The 22821-nt window shown below is 42.7% G+C and overlaps 1 protein-coding gene across 1 annotated transcript; it reads right to left on the bottom strand.

Moving 5' to 3' along the window:
- Positions 1-11529: 11529 nt before the first annotated feature.
- Positions 11530-21946, bottom strand: LOC108516294 (hypermethylated in cancer 1 protein-like). Its single transcript, XM_017853688.1, has 3 exons — positions 21144-21946; positions 16480-16519; positions 11530-11567 (listed from the first exon to the last, which is right to left on the bottom strand). The coding sequence occupies exons 1-2, from the start codon at positions 21944-21946 to the stop codon at positions 16480-16482; spliced, it is 843 nt and encodes a 280-aa protein (XP_017709177.1). The 3' UTR covers positions 11530-11567.
- Between the last annotated feature and the right edge of the window lie 875 nt (positions 21947-22821).

The following is a 22821-nucleotide window of genomic DNA, read 5'->3' as shown; positions in this document are numbered from 1 at the left end:
CCTGCCAGACTTCCTTGTAGATTTTGGACTTGCTAGCCTCCACATTTGGGCCAGCCAGTTCCTTTAACACATGCACACATGCACATGCATACACACACACACACACACACACTCTCTCTCTCCCTCTTTCTCTCGCTCTCTCACTCACATCGTCTGTGACTTAGTCCTGTTTGCCTCCACATTCCTTTGGGGTTTAAAAACATACAGTGCTTATTAAATTGATTTTTCATTGTTGTTATACATTTACTACATCTGATTAGAAGTCATAGTCGTTTGTTTAAACTGAGTTTTTGTTTAAACTGAGTTTTGTATATTTTCCTTAACTCAGAGAACTTACGTTTTTCTGCTTGGATTCTCTGCTCCTGCTGTGCAAATGTGTAAAGGCCTTAGGAGAAAAGCCCATGTGAACCTGTTGCTTCATTCTTGTGCTTCCTTCCCTTTTCTCAGGGATTGTAGCCCCTCAAGCTCTGTCTGCATGAGATTGAGATCTCTGGTCCTTCAGTTGTGTATGTGTGTGTGTGTGTGTTTTGTCCAGCTTTCTTTATGGCTGTCCAATGCAAGCTACTCAATGAAAGTGAAATATTGTACCCTGAACTGTTTTAAACCAATGAATATTTTGCCTAGAATTTCAATAGCAATAATGAGTATTCTTCCAGTCAGAATATCTTGCCTTTCACTGTTTAGAACTACATTGAATCTTTAATGCATTCTCCTCACAGCTTATTAAAATATCATTGTCTTTCACATTTTGATTTTTGGTGATGGGTTTGCATAAGACACTTAAAAATACTATTTTATACCCTCTTGGCCTTTCCTGTTTCTTGTATCTCAAGTAAATGTAGCAATGAGCTTTGTGGGTATCAGATTTACTTGATGGAAGAGTAGCCTAACCGGCCCCCACATTCTGTCCCTGTGCCATGTCTGCCCCTTCCAACTCTTGACATCCATGTTGATACTGGGGTATGGAATGACCATAAAGCACACATGCACAGCCATAGTTTCTGTGTGAATGTGTGTGTTTGTGTTCAGCAATTTTGTGTGGCCACAGGGTGCATAGCCATTGTGTAATCTGTGTGTTGGTATGTTTGGTTAACGTGTATGTGCACTTAGACGGTGTATGGTCAATATGGGCTCTGAGATAAAGTATGGTCTGTGTTGGTGGTTTGGGTGTGTGTGTGGTCAGAGTATCAATTACTCCATTAACAAATTTTGTTTGTGGTAAGAATGTTCATGGTCATTTGAAAATTATGTATATGCGAGTGTGAGTATGTGTTATCAGTGTTTGCCTGTGTTCAGAGGGTGCTTGTTATTGTGATAAATATGTGTGGGATAAGTTTATTTTATTTTATTTTATTTTTCTGAGACAGAGTCTCGCTCTGTCGCCCAGGCTGGAGTGCAGTGGCCGGATCTCAGCTCACTGCAAGCTCCGCCTCCCGGGTTCACGCCATTCTCCTGCCTCAGCCTCCCGAGTAGCTGGGACTACAGGCGCCCGCCACCTCGCCCGGCTAGTTTTTTGTATTTTTTAGTAGAGACGGGGTTTCACCGTGTTAGCCAGGATGGTCTCGATCTCCTGACCTCGTGATCCGCCTGTCTCGGCCTCCCAAAGTGCTGGGATTACAGGCTTGAGCCACTGCGTCCGGCCGCATATTTTATTTTATTTATTTTTGAGATGGAGTCTCACTCTTGTCATCCAGACTGGAGTGCAATGACGCGATCTTGGCTCACTGCAACCTCTGCCTCCTGAGTTCAAGTGATTCTCCTGCTTCAGCCTCCCAAGTAGCTGGGATTACAGGTGCCCATCACCACGCCTGGGTAATTTTTGTATTTTTTAGTAGAGATGGGGTTTCAGCATATTGGCCAGGGTGGTCTCGAACTCCTGACCTCAGGTGATCTGCCTGCCTTGGCCTCCCAAAGTCCTGGGATTACAGGCGAGGGCCACCATGCCCGGCTGGATAAGTATATTTTAAAGCTTAGAAGTAGGCAACACAAACATTTACCTGTTACCTGTTTAACACTCAACACCCCTGAAAAAACATTCAGTCCAGAGGAACCTCAAGAAAGACATTGAGTGGACTGGGAAAAGAAGGAATGAGCAATGGATTGAAGCCTGCGGTATCTTCTAAAACTAAATAGATAGGGGAGGCACAAGTCCTGAGTAGTGAGAGAAGGGATTCAGGGTTTGAAGGATTGAAATATTGGGGAACAAAATGACCCTAGACCTTTGCCCTCTGGCCTTTTGCAGCAGAGCCTTGCTGGTTTCTGAATTATCTTCAGAGTCATTCCTCTCTTTCTTGAAGGATGTTCACAGTTGGACAGCTCTATTGGTTTATCCTGTAGAATCTCAGAAATCTGACAGTCTTCCTCCATTTTGTGCTGTCTGTTCCTTTCAGTACAGGCTGGCAGCACTTCTGCTAAGATGGTTAATTGGGTCCATAAGCCACACTGTAATCTGTTTGTAGCAAATCTTTTCCAGCTACATTCTTGGTGTTCTTTCCAGAATACACTTTCTCAGTTTTTGCAATATGGATAGAATATTTTCCAAATCTTCAGATTCTGGTTCCTTTGTGCTTAAAAGTTCCTCCTTCAATTTACCTTCACACTCTCACAATTTACTAAAAGTAGCAAGGAGAAACCAGGCAGTACCTTTGAAACTCTGCTTTGAAATTTCCTTAGCTAAATATCCAAGGGCATCACTTAGATGCTGTACTTTTTACAAAACACTGGCGCACAATTCAGTCCAGTTTTCTGCCACTTTATAATAAGGATCACCTTTCCTCAAGTTTCCAGTAACATGTTCCTCATTTCCATCCGAGACCTCATAAGAAGCATCATTAACATTCATATTTCTAGCAATATTTCATTTCTGGCAATATATGTATTCTCTAAGGTGGTAGAAACTGTTTCAACAACTCTCCTTTTCTCGGTTTTTTTTTTTTTTTTTTTTTTTTTTTTTGAGATGGAGTCTCACTCTGCAACCCAGGCTGGAGTGCAGTGGTGCAATCTCAGCTCACTGCAACCTCCACCTCCCAGGCTCAAGCAATTCTCCTGCCTCAACCTCCTGAGTAGCTGGGACTACAGGTGCACGCCACCAACACCTGGCTAATTTTTGTATTTTTAGTAGAGATGGGGTTTCACCATGTTGTTCAGGCTGGTCTCAAACTCCTGACCTCATGATCTGCCTACTTCGGCCTCCCGAAGTGCTGAGATTACAGGCGTGAGCCACTGTGCCCAGTCCAACTCTCCTTTTTTCTTTACGATCTCTCACTAGAATGCCCCTTAATGTCCATATTTCTACCAAGAATCTTATCAAGGCAATCTAGGCTTTTCTATTAGGTGTCTCAAAACTCTTCTTTCCTCTACCTATTGCCCAGTTCAAAAGTGACTTCCACATTTTCAGGTATTTGTTACAGCAGCACCGCACTTCTCAGTACCAAAATTAGCATTGGTTTGCCAGGTTTGACATAACAAAGTACCACAGTCTGAGTGACTTAAACTACAGAAATTAATTTTCTCACAATTTTGGAGGCTGGAAGTCTGAGACTAAGGTGTTGGAAGGTTTGGCTTCTTCTGAGGTGTCTTCACATGGTCTTTCCTCTGTGTGACTCTGTGTCTAAATTTCCTGTTTGTATAGGGACACCTGTCATATTGCATTGGGGCCTATCCTAATGATCCCATTTTAACGTAATTACTTCTTCTTCAAAGTCCCTATCTCCAAATACAGCCACCTTTTGAGGTACTGGGTGGCGGGGTTCCAACATAAACATTGGGGAACACAAATCAGCCCATAACACCCAGGGTCAGCAGCATCTGCACCTCCTGGGCACATGTCAAAGAGGCAGAATTGCAGGCCATGTCCCCAACCTGTGGAATCAGAATCTGAAATTAATGAGAGCCCTAAGCAATTTGCACATTATGCTGTGAGAAGTGCTGTTTTAAGTCTTTCTGGTTTATATACACATTTCAGTTTGAGAGGTGCTGGCCTGGGAGTCTTCCTGGGTCCAAAGTAGAAGTAAGAAAACCAACAAACAGCATTAATTGTTTGTTGTAGTGGGGCTGAGGTCAAAAGGAGGTGCTTAGAGATCAAGAACAATGATGAGTGTGCTAAGGCCACAAGTGGATACACAAGCAAGGGAGGCCTCTCTGAGACGATGACATTTCAGCTGAATACTGAAGCAAGTGATGAAATGGCCATGGGAGTGTCTGGGTAAGGAGTAGCAAGTGCAGAGATCCTGGGGTTGGCATGTGCTTAGTGCATGTGAGAAACAGAAAAGGAGGCTGGGATGGCTGAGGCTGAGAAAAGCAGGGAGCCAGTGTTAGGAGGTAGTGGATGTGGATTGTGTTGACCCTATAGCTCATGGTAAGGACCTGAAATACTTTTCTGAGTGAAATTTGAAGCCATTGGAGGGTTTCAGTTGAGCAGGCACAGGAACTGACTTTTAAGAGAAATCTCTCTGGTTGATGTGCTGAGAATAGACCAATGAAGACAAAGCAAGAAGGTGGTGTTGGAGGCAACTGCAGAAATCCTGGTGAGAGATGAATCCAGGCGGCCTGGGCTAGGGTGGGAGCAATGGAGAGGAAAAGTGCCCAGAGTCTGGTCATGTTCTGAAAGCAGAAGTGATAGGATTTGTAATGATGGGTGTGAGATAAGGAGTGAGAGAAAGAGAAGAATCCCCCAAGTCTGGTCCGTGCACCCCTGTGGATCAGCCTTCTCAGAAGTGACTTCATATCTCGTCTTTGGGGACTACAACAGGCACAGGCAGATGTCTCTTTTAAACATGGTGGATGGAGCATACATGTTCATCACTGTTCCTCCCCAAACCCCTAAAATGTTGACAAAAGAACAGAAGCAGGAAACCCACAGGACAAGGGCTGAAAGTCAGGGCACAGTGAGCAAGTTAGAAATGACTGATCTACCTTGATCAAATGTAGAGGAAGGGATTCAAAGGCTTAGGTACCACAAGCACAGGCAACCAAAGCAAACATGGATGAATGGGATCACATCAAGCTAAAAAGCTTCTGCACAGCAAAAGAAACAATCAAGAAAGTGAAGAGACAACCCACAGAATAGGATAAAATATTTGCAAACTACTCATCAGACAAGCAGTTAATCACCAGAATACGTAGGGAGCTCAAGCAACTCTATGGGAAAAATCTAATAATCATCAGAATAAAAAATGAACAATACGTCTGAATAGACATTTCTCAAAACAAGACATACCAATGGCGATCAGGTATATGAAAAGGTACTCACCAGCTCTGATCATGAGAGAAGTACACATCAAAACCACAATGAGATATCATCTCACCCAAGTTAAAATGACTTATCCAAAAGGCAACAGCAAATTCTGGTGATGATATGGAGAAAAGAAAATGTTTGTATGCTGTTGATGAGCATGTAAATTAATACAATTGGAGGTTCCTCAAAAAACTAAAAATAGAGGTATCATGTGATTCAGCAGTTCTGCTGCTAGAGATATACCCAAAATGAAGGAAGTCAGTATATTAAAGAGACATCTGCACTCCATGTTTATTGCAGCACTGTTCACAATAGGCACGATTTGGAAGTGACCTGTGTCCATCAACAGATGAATGGATAAAGAAAATACAATGGAGTACAGTTCAAAATGAGATCCTGTCATTTGCAATAACGTGGCTGGAACTCTGGGGGGTCATTATGTTAAGTGAAATAAACCAGGCACAGAAAACAAACTTCCCATGTTCTCACTTACTTAAGAGCACTAAAACTTAAAACAATTGAATTCACGAAGGTAGAGTGTAGAATGATGACTACAGAGGTTGGGAGGGTAGTGCTGGGAAGGGGAAGTAGGGATGGTTACTGGGTACAAAACTACAGTTAGGTAGAATGAATAAGATCTAGTATTTGATAGCACAACAGGATGACTACAATCAATGATAACTTGTATATTTTAAAATAACTAAAAGAGGCCAGGCACAGTGGCTCACACCTGTAATCCCAGCACTTTGAGAGGGTGAGACAGATTGATCTCCTGAGGTCAGGATTGTGAGACCAGCCTGGCTGACATGGTGAAACCCCGTGTCTACTAAAAATACAAAAATATTAGCCGGGTGTGGTGGTGGGCACCTGTAATCCCAACTACTCAGGAGGCTGAGGCAGGAGAATCACTTGAACCCAGGAGGCAGAGGTTGCAGTGAGCCGAGATCATGCCATTGTACTATACAGCCTGAAGAACAAAAGTAAAACTCTGTCTCAAAATAATAATAAAATAAAATAACTAAAAGAGTATAACTGGAGTGTTTGTAATACAAAGAATAAATACTTGAAGTTGTGGATAACTCATCTACCCTTATGTGACTATTACACATTGCATGCCTGAATCAAAACATCTCATGTACCTCATAAACATATACATCTACCATGTACCCACAAAAGTTAAAAATAAAAAACAAGTATAAAAAGGCTTAGGGAGACTGGAATGTTAGAATAGATATGTCAACTAAGACCTACTCTCCCACCCTGAAAGAGTCCAAAAGACACACCTTTCACGACTGTGAGAAATAAATTGGTGGCCAGGTGTGGAGGTTCGTGCCTGTAATCCCAGTGCTTTTGGAGGTCAAGGTGGGAAGACTGTTTGAGGTCAGGACTGTGTGACCAGCCTGGGCAGCATAGTGAGACCTCATCTCTAAAACAAAAGTAGCCGGGTGTGATGGCATGTGCCTGTAGTCCCAGCTACTTGGGAGGCTGAGTTGGGAGGATGGCTTGAGCCCAGGAGTTCCAAATTACAGTGAACCATGATTGTACCACTGCACTCCAGCCTGGGCAACAGAGCAAGACTCTGTCTCTAAAATAAAAAAAGAAGAAAAAACATGTGAAGAGATCCCCAGCGTTCTTGAAGAGCTCTGTGATAGCTCTTCTGCATAGGCCAGAACTTACGTAGGAGATGTGGTAACTGAATTGGGAAAACTATGTGCAATAGGAGTCATTGGATTCCAGGGTGACAGAGGCCAAGTGGATGCACTCAATCACCAAAGGCAAGATGGGCATAGTTACCATAAGGAACAGCAGAGGCAAAGCAGCAGTTCAAAACTGTGATTCCACAAACCTATGGCCTTTGTTAGTTGATCATGGTGGTCCTAGAAGTGAAACAGATAAGAAACCTACAAAATTCTTACTTCATCTGCATTAGCATAAAAGTACTAGGTTAAATGAACTAGAAGTCTAACTTGACTCAAAAAAACAGAGAGAAATAGCCCTGTATTATGCCCTTCTTGCATTGCTATGAAGAAATACTTGAGGCTGGGTCATTTACAAGAAAAGATATGTAATTGACTCACAGTTCTGCAGGCTGTATAGGAAGCATAGTGGTGCCTGCTTCTTGGGAGGCCTCCGGAAGCCTCCAATCATGATGGAAGGCAAAGGGGAAGCAGGCACATCACATGGTGAGAATGGGAGCAGTAAAAAATGCTGTAAGTTTTTTAAATGCATGTAAGTAAATAGGCTGGGTGCGGTGGCTCACACCTGTAATTACAACACTTGAGAGGCCAGCGTGGGAGGATTGCTTGAGGCCAGGCATTCAAGACCAGCCTGGGCAACATAGTAGGGCCCTGTCTCTACAAAACATTTAAAAATTAGCCAGTATCGTGAGGGCTACGATTGCACCATGGGACTTCAGCCTGGGAGACAGAGTGAGGCCCTGTCTCTAAAAAAACAACATGGCTGGGCATGGTGGCTCACACCTGTAATGCCGGTGCTTTGGGAGACCAAGGTGAGTGGATCACCCAAGGTCAGGAGTTCAAGACCAGCCTGGCCAAGATGGTGAACCCCATTTCTAATAAAAAATACCAAAAATTAGCCAGGCGTGGTGGTGGGCGCCTATAATCCCAGCCACTCCGGAGGCTGAGGCAGGAGAATAGTTTGAACCTGGGAGGCAGATGTTGCAGTGAGCAGAGATCGCACCATTGCACTCCAGCCTGGGCAACAGAGCAAGACTCTGTCTCAAAAACAACAACAACAACAACAAAACCCAGAATCGTGTCTTCATTCATTGGAGAATGCAGTTAAGCCTGGGCCAGGACGCCCGCCTTCCAGGTGGTTAAGGGAGTTCAGCAGTGGTGACCACTCTGTACACATCGTGGTTGTGGTCCCTGAACTTGGCTTTATTAGACTTGCCCTTGAGAGGGGGCAGAAGGCCCGCATACCACAGGCATCACTGTGCTGGTGGTGCTCATGCAGTCCTGCAGAGGTGCAGAGAAGAGTCCCTCACCCTGAGAGGGCACTGGGGGTCGAAGGCTGCCTGAGGCCAGGCTGAATGGGGAGGCAATGCTGTCCCATGCAACTCTGTGAAGAATCGTTCATTTCTCACTGAGTAGACAGCAGGGACCAGGGTTCTGGGCTGCAGGGGTCGAAGCCACAGCCAGCTGGTTCTGCCTCCCAGTGAGGCTGTGTGGGCTGGGGCAGGAGGGCTTTGGAGCAACAGCAGTTCCTAAGAGTTGATCCTTTTGAGCCCAAGCCCTCCAAATTTGATCACCAGCTCAAGGTTCTGTGAACTTCCACATCCATAAATCCAACTGCCTCTCCCCTTTTCCATGGAGACCCTCAAAGTCATCTTGAAGACGCTCCACGTTGTAAGACGATGTTGCTCCCAAGCTTCATGGGGTCTTCCCAGATGTCCCAGTTTCCCAGGCTGGCATGACCAGTCACCCGGTTCATTCTCAGTCTAGGACTCAGACTCATCCTTGTCCTCTCATTTCCCAAATGTGGGCTGTGAACAGCCGAGTAGATGTTTTAGCTGAAATGTCCCCGAACCCTCTTCCATCCAGTCTCCCCACTGCGCCTGCATGATCTCTTCAGAGTCAAACAATGGATGCTCTGGTCCAGCCTCCTTGCCCGGCTCTGCCCTCTCCAGGTCTTTCCTATCTGCTGCTCTCTTCATTCTGAGCCCCACCACTAGGCGGGGGTCCCTTGAGCCCCAAGGGGCCTAGCTTCGTCCTCCTAGGGCCTCACAAGTGCCTACTTGGTGCCCAATCCCTGCTCTAGCTTCACTTCCCCAGGCAGCCTCCCCAACTCAGAGATTAGGATGTGAATTTCTTTGATGAGGTCATTATTTAGCCTGCTACACCTACTTTATTTTTGTTTTTCTTCATAGTATTTATCATTATCTAAGTCCATTTTGTATTGCTATGACAACACCTCAGACTGGATAATTGATAAGGAAGACAGGTTTATATTTAGCTCACAATTCTGCAGGCTGGGAAGTTCAAGGGCACAGTTCTGGCTTCTGGTGAGAGCTTTTGTGTGTTGTCCTAATATGGCAAAGAAGGTCAAAGTGGAAGCAAATAAGTGCAAAGAGACAAAACCCCAGGGGCATCATGTCATTATGACAACTCACTCTTATGGGAAGAAATACAGACTTGTGAGAACTAATCCAGTCTCTCCAGAGCAAGAACTCATTGCCAGGAGTACGGTACCAAGACATCATGAAGGATCCATCCCCTTCAAGGCACCAAAACACCTCCCACTAGCTCCCACCTCCCCACATCACCATCTTGGGGGTCAAATTGCAACATGAACTTTGGTGGGAACAAACCATATACAGTCATAGTGCCACCCAATGAGGACATAGTGAGTGGTTTCTGTCTATACAGACTATGTCTCCATCTAGAACGTCAACTCCATGAGAGCAGGAACTTTGTCTTGGTCACCACTGTATTCCCAGCGGTATGTGCCTGCACATAGTAGGTGCTCAATAAACACTTGTTACAATATAGAGACTGAACCATCATAGAGACTGAACTGAGAATGAGAATGCACTGTGGTTATACAACGCCAGTGCGAAAACCAGCCTCCTCTGTGCACTGCTAATATGCAGCACCCGTTGGAGGAAAACAATACAACTTCACTTAGAGATTCACAAGGAAGACCTGAATAAAAAGAGAGGCATTCCATGCTTCTGAATCAGAAGAACTTAGTTTTTTAACACATCAAGTTTGGGAATCAAAATCCCAAAGGAATTTTTCCTGTACCTTGACAAAGTGACTCAAGAAAGTTTCATTTGGAAGAATAAATAGGTGAAATGAGACTAGACATTTAGGGAAAAAGAAAGAGTAATCAATAGAAATTATACTACCAGTCATTAAAGTATTTAATGAAACTATCATAATTAAAGTAATATAGCACACAATTTTGGCAGAAAATTCAAAAGACAAATTAATGGAACAGAAAGACACTGGTTTAAACCAGACTCTAGTAATTATAAAACTTAGAATAAAATAAAAAAATTTTCAAATAATAAATTCAGTAAAATTCCTGAAATATTGTGTAACTGTTTAGGAAAAAAAGGAAAAGAAAAAATGTGAGAGCCATGCCTCCACCATACATTTAGAGTGGTGACTAAAGACATGAGATCTGGGTTCAGATCTCTACCTCATGGCTTACTTGCTGCACCACCTTGGACTACTCACTCCTTCAAGCCTCAAATAGGAGTTAGCAATTCCTAGTATCATTGTGAGGATTCAGAGATTGAGTGCCTAGAGAATACTAAACACACCCTAGGTGTGTGGCTAAGCTATTTAGAGCTAATTCAATGAAAAAATGAAATGACGTAAAACCTGGAAAAAATGTACTTTCATGTCTGTCAGAATTTGGCAATGGTAGCAATAAAAACAGCAAGCAAAAGCATAAATAGAAATTTATCAGAGTTGACTACATAAAAATTCAAAGTATATGTGGTATATCACAAAAAATCTTCAAAATTGAAAGAGAAAATGTTCTCTATAAATCAGATGCACATCTAGTTACCACTTATAAAATGTACAACATCATATGAATGAATTTATGTTTAATAGCACAATAAAAAATTTGGAAATAAAGGCAAGGCACAGTGGCTCCCACCTGTAAAATAAAGGCCAGGCACAGTGGCTCCCACCTGTAATCCCAGCACTTTGGGAGGCCGGCGTGACTCACATGAGGTCAGGAGTTTGAGACCAGCCTGGTCAACATGGTGAAACCCCATCTCTACTAAAAATACAAAGACTAGCAGGTATGGTGGCATGCGCCTGTAATCCCAGCTACTTGGGAGGCTGAGGCAGGAGAATCACTGGAACTCAGGAGGCAGAGGTTGCAGTGAGCCAAGATTGCACCACTCCACTCCAGCCTGGGTGACAGTGTGAGACTTTATCTCAAAAAAAAAAGAAAAAAGAAAAAGAAAGAAAGGAGAGGACCAGAAGGTAGCTATGGGTTATTGTCAGTGAAGCTTTTGTTTAGGAGATTTAGAGCATGCTTATTATGTTGCTGAAAATATACACAGTTATATATGCAAGTTGTCTGCTATGTACAAATCAACAGTAAGGTACCAAGGGATATAATCTATCCAATTCCAAGCAATGGAGACTCTGCACATGTGCACACACATACACAAATTATGTCACATTTGAAGATAAACATGTCTTTAACGCTCTTCAAAATAGCACCAAAAACATAGAATACCAAAGGCTTTTATTGGCTCCATAAGTGAAGTTTGATTCCTTAAAGGAGAGCACACCATTCCAGTCAAAGCCTTGGTAAAATAACCAGTTCCTCCAATTGCGTCCTGTTACAAATGAAAACAGATTCTTATTGCATTTATGCAAACAACTGTATTGCCATAAGTTAAGAATACTCACAAATAGTTTCCAGATTTTGGGGAAATCAGGTAGAGAGAAACAAATATGCTCCTAATTTTGTACATATGATTGTTCAAAGAAAAGTTTCAAGACTAAAAAAAACAAAACAAAGGATTAGCAACACTTAAAGCAAAAGTTGAAAATATTAGTCTTCTATCAGTTCAGTTTATGCAGTTAACTCCTGTTCTGCTTAATATTCCTGAACACTTCAGTTCTTCATGTAAGTCCTGAAAGTTTTTTCCCTCTATTCTAATGTCACAACCTCCAAAGTTATCAGAAACCTACATTTAAGAACACCTGTTAGAGCCCGGGAGCAGTGCCTCATGCCTGTAATCCCAGCACTATGGGAGGCTGAGGCAAGTGGATTGCTTGGGGTCAGGAGTTGGAGACCAGCCTGACCAACATGGTGAAACTCCGTCTCTCCTAAAAATACAAAAATTGCCAGGTCTGATGGTGAGCACTTGTAATCCCAGCTACTCAGGAGGCTGAGGCAGGAGAATCACTTGAACACAGGAGGCAGAGGTTGCAGTGACCCGAGATTGCACCACTGCACTCTAGCTTGGGCAACAGAACAAGACTCTGTCTCAAAGAACAAAACAAAGAACACCTGTTAGAATTCTATAACTGATTATAGAACCTCTTTCTTTTCCTTCCTTCCTTCCTTCCTTCCTTCCTTCCTTCCTTCCTTCCTTCCTCCCTTCCAGACAGAGTCTTGCTCTGTGACCCAGGCTGGAGTGTAGTGGGGAGATCTCAGCTCACTGTAAGCTCTGCCTCCTGGGTTCATGCCATTCTCCTGCCTCAGCCTCCCAAATAGCTGGGACTACAGGCGCCTGCCACCACACCCAGCTAATTTTTTTGTATTTTTAGTACAGACAGGGTTTCACCGTATTAGCCAGGATGGTCTCAATCTCCTGACCTCGTGATCCACTCACTCAGCCTCCCAAAGTGCTGGGATTACAGGCGTAAGCCACCACAGCTGGCCTATAGAACCACTTTCTAAAGAGGACCTAAGGAAGACAACAATTGTCCATGCATGACAAAAAGTTTTAGGGCAGCCATAATCAAAGACACAATTGACAAGGAAATTTGTTATCTCTGTGGCACACAATAATTTAACATAATAATTATAATTATTACTGACAATGTCCTCTAAGATATATCAGAATTATAGGAGTTTCCCATAATTTTGGAACACATACCAATAACATATTTATACAAATACAGCCCAAAGAAAACCAAACACCATTTCATGTTTGACAATGCTTCCTGTATAATTTTTGCACCAAAATAAGCCAAATTATGTCATTTTTGGACTTTAGGGAACCTAATATCTTAAATGATTAATTAGGTCAGAAAAATACATAATTTGTAATTTGAAATGTTTAAAACACCATCTCTACTAAAAAGATACAAAAAATTAGCCGGACATGGTGGCATGTGCCTGTAGTCACAGCTACTGTGGAGGCTGAGGCAGGAGAATCGCCTGAACATGGGAGATGGAGGTTGCAGTGAGCCAAGATTGCACCACTGCACTCCAGCCTGGGTGACAGAGTGAGACTCCGTCTCAAAAAAAAAAAAAAAAAAAAAAGATTTAAACATCAGTTTTTATTCCTAAGCAAACCAAAACTTAATGACAATATGACAGCCTGACTTTATAAATTTTCTTGTGTGTTTTTTTAAAATAAATTCTTTTATTGTGACTTACACTGACCATTCATGACATTCTTGGACTTTTTGGTTTGTCTTGAACATCCCTCTTTCTTAAACAACCAGTCATTTTATTTTAGGACTAAATTTACCATACAAGATTCTTTCTCATATAAAATTATTTCTTTTCAAGCTTTCTTCCCACAAAAATATCTCTTCACTTATTTATTTATTTATTTTAGAAGGATTCTCACTCTGTTGTCCAGGCTGGAGTGTAGTGGCACAGTCTCGGCTCACTGCAACCTCTGCCTCTGGGGTTCAAGCAATTCTTCCACCTCAGCCTCCCGAGTAGCTGGGATTACAGCCATGCATGATCACACCTGGCTAATTTTTTTGTATTTTTAGTAGAGATGGGGTTTTGCTATGTTGGCCAGGCTGGTCTCGAACCCCTGACCTCAAGTGATCCATTTGCCTTGGCCTCTCAAAATTCTGGGATTACAGACATCAGCCATTGTGTCCAGTGAAACTCTTTAGTTTTATAACTTTCTTTACATCTCTCTTATTTCCTGGTTCCTTTTACCTTGTTTTATACATAACCTTTTTTTTTTTTTGAGATGGAGTTTCACTCCTGTTACCCAGGCTGGAGTTCAATGGTGCAGTCTCAGCTCATTGCAACCTCTACTTCCCGGGTTCAAGTGATTCTCCTGCCTCAGCCTCCCGAGTAGCTGGGATGATAGGCATGCACTACCACACCCAGCTAATTTTTTGTATTTTCAGTAGAGACGAGGTTTTTCCATGTTGGTCAGGCTGGTCTCAAACTCCCAACCTCAGGTGATCTGCCCACTTCAGCCTTGCAAAGTGCTAGGATTACAGGCGTGAGCCACTGCACCCAGCCTATACATAACCTATAAACAAGCTTTGTATTATATAAAACTGTTCACCTTTTTTTTAAAAAACACATACTGTTTTTTTAGCAAGAATGTTTTCCTACAATATATATTTGTTGGAAAATATGCAAATAATGAAATTTTAGCTTCTAAAGTATAACAAGTTTGTCTACAAGTATTTATAACATTACATTTACCCTGTTAGAGACAAACAACTATAATTTACTTAGTTTAGCTAGATTACTTATGAAAACTTCAATAGTCACGATTTAAAGCCATGAAACTGCCATTTCAAAATTATAACTGAGACGGTGAAAAAAATATATAACCTGACTGAGTCCATCTTGCTTCTAACCTCCAAGCTGTCCTTGTTCATTCCTGGACTTTGGGAGGAATTTAGTTTATAGTTTAGCTTTGAAACAAATATGTTAACAGTCCTTTTCCTTTCCCAAAACACACCTCCTTACTGCCTGTGGACTAGACTGCCTAAAGCCACAAGATTATAAGTTATGGTAATTTTACTAAATAATTCAAGATATAGCTATTTTCATTAAACCAATATCAATGTCTTATTTATTAAAGATTACACAAGCAAAGATCACTCTGTCTTGGGCTGGGTTTATAGCTTTGTAACCCTTGTGCCAAATTTTGACACCTTATAGTATTTGGCAGGGATAGTATGAAATTGCTTGATTAATAAATGCAAACAAAAATGTATACTGGCAATTCTTAAGACATTTCTAAGATTACTTTGCCAATAATTTTAAAGTTAGCTTATTTATTAAATATTTTAATTAAGTTACATAAACTTGAAAAAGCACTTGACTAGTCTTCCTTTTTTACTATCGGATTTCAGCACTTCTATTTCATTTTTAAGCCAATTAATGAGTACTCTTTTATATATTTTGTAGTAGTGAAATACTGTGTACACAATGCATAAATACATAGACATACTAGGCATGCCAACAGAAGTACATTTTATAGATTCATAAAAACCTCTTTTTTTCCTATTTTAGACTTTCAGATTCTTGATAACCTGTTTCATAACCCTGGAGAGTTGTCAACTAAATAGTCTTGAAATTGCCTGTTAAAGGAAGCAACTCAGGTGAAAGTCAAATAGCAAAATTTATATTATAAGGTATGGATAGAAAAAGTTTGGTGTGCTAGAGGGAAGTTAAAACACATTTAATTGCCAATTAAACATAAAATTACAGAAATTATAAAGGCCTTTTAAATACATACACACACACACACACACACACACACACACACACACACACACAACGATCCTATAGCTTTTACTTCAGAACTTCTAGCCATGAGATAAATACAAATTCACTGGCTTGCAAAAAGAACTTGTTGGATCTAAATAGTGGTTTTTGTCGTAATAGAAAAAATAACAGCAGATTTAGAGCAGCCAGAAAAGAAAAAAATAGAGAAAAAGAGGACTTAGAAACTCTAGAGTTTGCAGGTTGACCTTAGGGCTCTTTTTCCTTGATGTAAATGTGCATGGACCATATTATTCTGATTTTACATAAACTTTGGCAAGTAGAGGTGCCATAAAACCTATGGAGTACTCAAAAGGGGGTCATTCTCCTGTTTTCTCCTCATTCTTAGATTATTTGTTTCCTGCTTTTTTTTTTTTTTTCTTCTTAAGAAAAGGAACTGAGCTGTGGCCTAGGGTTTTTGGGTGGTGGATTTATGTGTGCTGCTTGTGCACTGAACTCCACAGTGTGCCACTGCTGCAGTTTCCTCCTTCTTACATGCTTCAGTTTGTTTCTCTAGAGCTCTGTGACCTCAGAGAGGGCTCAAAACAGTGGGTGATCAGCCCTTACATGCGTTTCTTGGATGATCCATTTTTTAAATTAATTTTTGTTGGAGATTTCCCCGCAGGGCTGCTGCATGTCATGGTGGGGTTAACCTCCTAGACACTCCCACGAGGCCCCCCGTCACCCAGGGACACCTTTCAGCTGGGAGGAGTAAATGCCCTTTCTCTTTGGAGCTGAGAAAATTCAGTCTCTCACTAATGTATGAAAACAACAGTTCAGCTCCTTATGCAAATGCACACAGACAAACCGAATTAAGATTAAATTTGAGAGAGAGAGCAGTAGAGAAGATCCTTTAGAATGCATCTCCAAACTAGAATTAGGATTCTTAAACAACAACTTCAGACCAGAACAAACAACAACAACAACAAACCAACAACAATATGATCACTGAACACTCTAATGGTAAGGAGAAATTAAAACCAGCTGGTTGTTAATCTTAACTTTAGCCAAGACAAAACTCCAGTTCAGTTACTTACCTAGGGATGGGTCTCAGGCTGAAGACTGCTCTCCACAATCCTAGAAGCAGGGAAAAAATACAAATAAACACGTCTTCTCTGTGGAAGCAAGCTTAAACTTCATACAGGAGTTGCCTGCCTTCCATCATTACGGACGCAGGAAAACCTTGACTTCCTCGTGTTGGAAGGAAGTAAAACTCCAAAAAAAGAGGAGTTGTACAGCAAAATAAACTTTAGATCTCAACCACATTTTGGAAGAGCAGAGATTTTCTGGAGGTGGTGCTCTCAGACCTCAGCAAATTTTCCTATTGGTATGAGTCATAAAGTTAGCTCATGCTGGTACCAAGCATTGATAGATTTGCCAAAGGTCAGGGTCATCTCCATTCGGAATCCCTCCGTGGTTACCAAATGTGAGCCCCCAAAATTTGAGACAGGTCTCAGTTAATTTAGAAAATTTATTTTGCCAAGGTTGAGAACACATGCCCATGACACAGCCTCAGGAAGTCCTGACAACACGTACGCAAGGTAGTCGGGGCACAGCTTGGTTTTATATATTTTAGGGAGACATGAGACATCAATCAATATATGTAAGAAATACATTGGTTCTGTCCAGAAAGACAGGGACAACTTGAAACAGGGAGGGGGCTTCCAGGTCACAGGTAGGTGAGAGACAAATGGTTGCATTCTCAGGAGTTTCTGAGAAGCCTTTCTAAAGAAGGCAATCAGAATATGCATCTATCTCAGTGAGCAGAAGATGACTTTGAATAGCATGGGAGGCAGGTTTGCCCTGAGCAGTTCCCAGCTTGAATTTCTCCTCTAACTTAGTGATTTTGGGGGCCCAAGATGTTTTCCTTTCACACTAGTATGCTAGATGTTACTAAAAATTAAATCTTTAATCTTTAAATAGTCTGAGAAATAAAGATCTACAGTATATAGATTACACTTTTGAAAACTTCAGAACATTATCAATAATTTAGTAAAGGGTTCTTTTATAACATCAATTCAACTATCTGGTCAAATCACTCGTTAGTCTTCTAGATAGTCTTTAAGAAAAGGAATATACATGGAATGTCCAATCTTCTTAAGTCAAATCTATACAAAGAGATTAAATCACATCAAAATATTTAAAAAATAGAGATAGGGTTTCCCTCTGTTGCCCAGGCTGGAGTGCAGTGGTGGGATCACAGCTCCCTGTAGCTTTGACCTACCTGGCTCAAGCCATCCTCTCACCTCAGCCTGACTATAGGGTCACATTACCACGCTGGACTCACTTCATTTTTTGTAGACACAGGGCCTTGCTATGTTGCTCAGACTTGTCTCAAGCAATCTGCCTGCTTTGGCCTCCCAAAATGTTGGAACAGGTATGAGCCACCACACCTAGACTAGAAATGTGTCACTTGCAGAAAGGTTCTAAAATGGCTAATCAAAGATATTGCCATACATTAATTAGTCCAAAAGATGAAAACCAATGGATTGATGTGAGTAAAGATCACCAACCAAACAAGGAAACAACACAGATGGTGAAGTTCAGGTACCTTTTTCTTTGCCCATCCTTGTTAGATCAGCTGCAAGACACTGATGACAAGCTCTGTCATTTTCCTAACTATAGGACAGTCAGCTACAAACTACAACAATTACATATTCCCCAAATAGCCTCTATTTTACCTTCACTGTTTGAGTACAGGATAGTGAAATGTCAGTCCTCTTAATCATCCATTTTGCTAATGTAATGTACAAGATACATTCTACAATAAAACTTTACAGCTGCTAATATAAATAGCAGTATTCAGTTTATTCCAACTCTGAAATTAGTTCACCAAGGAAAAAAAAATACTCAGGTACAATGGGAAGAATGACTGAAAATCCAGAAATAAATACCGTATTCCCAGACATTATCTTACCACTAATCATGATTTTATATTTTATACTATGACTTGAATAAATTTTGCTTTCAGAATTTTGGAATTTAAAAAATTTTATTATTCTGATACCATCAGTTGTTTGCTAACTACTTTTTCTTAAAGGTCAGTGAATTATAAAAGGCATATTTCGCAGAAAATATAAGATATCATATGTTGCATTTTAAAAATTTAATTTTAGAGTTAGAATTATACTATTTACTTTCTATGCTAGGTAATGTCACAATATACTTCAAAAGAGTTACATGTAATATATAAATAGTCATGAAATATAGATTATATGTATAACTAATACACATGGGTGTGGAAAAAATACCATTCACTCCCAGTATCATATGCAATAAAAGAAATGTTTACTAACCCATTTACAAAGGCACATTTGCAATCTTTCTTCTACTGGCTCAGCCTCTTTTTAATGAATGTCCCCAATCACTAAGTGATACCGTGGCAAACTGTTCGCTTCCAAGACTCCCCAGAGACAATCAGCATCACATTTTAATTCCAAAGACCATAAAAAATGTACATTGTAGGAAAAAATAACTTTCAACAAGAGCCACTTTTTCTGACCTTGTCAACCTGTGAATCAGCTGTTCTTGGAGGCACAGCTATTTCAACACGACACCCTTCCTTCAGACGATGTGATCTCAAGGAATTTAGTAATTATGTGATTTACTAACATAAGACAGTATTTACTGACAGGACCAGACAAACTGAAAAGGCCTTCTCACCCACTCCTGGAGTCTTCCCAGATTCCAGACACCCAGTGTAAGAAAACAGGTGTTGAAAGCTCTGCTGTCACTTCTGTAAAAGCAAACTAAGTATGGCCTGAGAAAGACTCTGTACTTCTATATTTGGGTTCTTGTGGACAAACTGTAAGGTAGCTTAATAGGAAGACAAGATTGAAAACCTAATTTAGGAGTCTGTGCCTGTAACAACAGCTGAGTCTTGACCATACTTCAACCACTCATACACTGATAAGTGTTCAAACTGTGTTCAAATAAGGCAAATGCCAACCTGTAACCAATCCAGCTGTTTCTCTACCTCACTGCCAATTTCTTTCTTTCTTTTTTATTTTTTTGAGATGGAGTTTTGCTCTTGTTGCCCAGCCTGTAGTGCAATGGCGTGATCTCAGCTCACTGCAACCTCTGCCTCTTGGGTTCAAGCGATTCTCCTGCCTCAGCCTCCTGAGTAGCTGGGACTACAGGAGCCTGCCACCACACCCGGCTAATTTCTGTATTTTTAGTAGAGACGGGGTTTTACCATGTTGGCCAAGATGATCTCGATCTCCCGACCTTGTGATCCACCCACCTTGGCCAATTATATTTTTAGAAGGCCTGTACACTTGGAAAAGACTGTTCTAATAATTAGAATAACTTGTCTCATTATTTATTTAGAAACGCTATATTTAAAAGTAGGCTAGGCCAGGCACGGTGCACTTTGGGAAGGCAAGCGGGGGTGGATCACCTGAGGTCAGGAGAGGGAGACCAGCCTGACCAACATGGTGAAACCCCGTCTCAACTAAAAATACAAAAATTAGCCAGGCATGGTGGCAGGTGCCTGTAATCCCAGCTACTTGGGATACTAAAGCAGGAGAATCACTTGAACCTGGGAGGCAGAGGTTTCAGTGAGCTGAGGTCATGCACTGCACTTCAGCCTGGGCAACAAGAATGAAACTCTGCCTCAAAACATAAAAGAATGAAAGTAGGCCAACAACAGGAATTTTGCAGTTGCACAACACAGAATGTAAATGAATTAACATTCAGTGTCCATGGCATGTTACATACTGTGACTTACCCCATCTGCTCTGAACCATTTACTCCATCCATGTGGTGGCTCAAATAGAGTTTCCGTGTTAATCCCACAATGAACCTGAATAATTCTCACATCACAGTGGTTGTAAACATTTGTTAATGGAAAAAGAATGTTTTTCCTAAAACAGCTACGTAACACTAAGACTACTCAGATTTCTAAATAATCCCTTACAAGACAGCGTGGCAACTTCTTTTTCATACGTTAACATGTAGAGCCTATTTTAAAAGCTCTTTAACAGTGACTGTCGAAACAGCTTCCTAGTTATTCATATAATGTTTCTTCTTTTTTTTAAGTTTTCAAATTGGTTTTAGAAAAACTTAAACACTGATGAATTTGGGCCACTATCAAATCCTTAAGAAGCATTTTTGCCAAGTAAGATGGGCAAATGTCCTACATCTGCTAAATATGATATGAGAGGCCATGCACTTTTGAAAAAAATGAATAAACGATTTCCAACAGTCGCTGAGCCCTTTTTTTTTTTTTTTCTGTTTCTGTTTCTTTTCTTTTCTTTTTTCTTTTTTTTGAGACAGTCTCCCAGGCTGGAGTGCAGTGGTGCAGTCTCGGCTCACTGCAACCTCCGCCTCCCGGGTTCAAACGATTCTCCTGCCTCAGCCTCCTGAGTAGCTGGGACCATGCTCAACTAATTTTTGTATTTTTAGTAGAAAAGGGGTTTCACCATGTTGGCCAGGCTAGTCTCGAACTCCTGACCTCAAGTGATCCACCTGCCTCGGCCTCCCAAAGTGCTGGAATTACAGGCGTGAGCCACCGCACCTGGCCTAGCCTTTTAGTTTAAAATTTATTTCAGTGTTATTTTCACACTCTACGTTTGATAATACAATTTTTTTTGAGGCCGTTAGGTTTAAAGCATATATTTAAAGAGCCGACCTAGCACATAAAGCCGGCCAGTCTGTACTGCTGATGGACCCCCAGTAGATTTGGGGTGCTGACGCTTACTTCACTGTGAGGAACGACATCCGAAAGGGATGGTGCTGGAAGGCAGGCGGGAGGCCGGGGTGGGAGCAGAAGAGGACGCCGTCGACGAGGAAGGAGATGGTGTGGGACGCCGAGAGCGAAGGGCCAGCAGAGGAACGAAGAGCGGAGCGCAGCGCGGGCGGAACCGGCGGGAAGCGCGTGGGAAAGGCCGTGTTTTCAAACGAGGCGGGCGCCGGGAGAGGCGAGCCTGGCCGGGGGCGCCCCGCGCTCTGGTGGGGAAGAGCTGCCTGCAGACTGAAGCCGAGAGGAGGCGGCAGCGGACCTCCAGGCGGCCCTGCACACCCCCGTTGCGTCCCTGCATACCCCCGTTCTCTCCCCGCGCCCCTGGAGGCCCCCAGCCCGGCGGCGGCAGGAAGGCGCAGGATTCGGAGCTCACAGGCCCAGGCCCGGGCCCGCGGCCGCTTTCCCCTCCGTGGCTCGGGGGCGTCGGCTGAGGCGGGGCGGAGGCGGGGACCCGGGTACCTCGCTTGCGCAGCCTGGAGCCCGCGCTGGGCCCAGCACGAGCCTGCCTTGGCTGCTCCGCCCCCACCCCCCAGTCTCCAGCGCCGCGGGACCCTTACGCCGCCGCCTTCTCTCCAGCCCAGCGCCGCCGCGGCCGCTGCCTCCTGCCGAGCATTTTCCAGCCCCCAAGCCCTGAGAATCAGTTGTGGGATGTAACAGAGCAAGCGGACATTATTCTGGGACCAGCAAGCCTCCGTCACTGCAGTCACCACACTACGTGGGTGAGTAAATGCCTCTGGGATCAGCGTGGACCTTGCGGTCATCCAAAGAGGTTGAAAAATTCATTCACCATAAAATCTTACAGATTTATTCTCTTGAAACGTGATTTTCTGCAGTCATACAGCCTGAGACAGCTGAGTGCTCTAGCACAAGGGCCAAAGGATAGAGGCAGGTCCTCTAGGGACGAAAGAGTGAAAACGTGAGCGACCACATGGCGGCCCACACTGCCCCAGGCCAGGCCTGGCTGACAGCTGGACGGCTTGACCCATCCGGTGCACGTTCTGTCCTATTGTGGTCAGGGCAGGAGCAGAGCCCCCGCGAGGCCTCCTGCAGAGGAGTGGGCTCAGCAGGGGGCAGGGACAGCCTTGGGGGTTGGGGACTGACCAAGCCTGGGGGCTGTGACCCGTAAGTGGGGCCTATTATAGAAGCTGGTGACGACTTCTTTATTTTCTCCAGAGATGATATGATACTCCACAGTGTGGAGGTGCCATATTTAGCCATATCCCTGCTGTCAGCATCAATAATATGTTTTTTGCTATTATTATGACTTTTGAACCCAAATGCCCATCAATGATAGACTGGATAAAGAAAATGTGGTACATATACACCATGGAATATTATGCAGCCATAAAAAGGAATGAGATCAGGTCAGGCATGGTGGCTCACGCCTGTAATCCCATCACTTTGGGAGGCCAAGGTGGGAGGATCACTTGAGGCCAGGAGTTTAAGACTTGCCTGGCCAACATGGCAAAACCCCGTCTCTACTAAAAACATTATACAAAAATTAGCCTGGCATGGTGGCGCACACCTGTATTCCCAGCTACTCAGGAGCCTGAGGCACAAGAATCACTTGAACCTGGGAGGCGGAGGCTGCAGTGAGCTGACATTGCTCTGGTGCACTCCAGCCTGAGCAACAGAG

The sequence above is a fragment of the Rhinopithecus bieti genome, unplaced genomic scaffold (assembly GCF_001698545.2).
Source record: "Rhinopithecus bieti isolate Rb0 unplaced genomic scaffold, ASM169854v2 scaffold_37505, whole genome shotgun sequence".
Lineage (NCBI taxonomy): Eukaryota > Metazoa > Chordata > Mammalia > Primates > Cercopithecidae > Rhinopithecus > Rhinopithecus bieti.
This window is presented reverse-complemented; position numbering and strand designations above follow the sequence as displayed.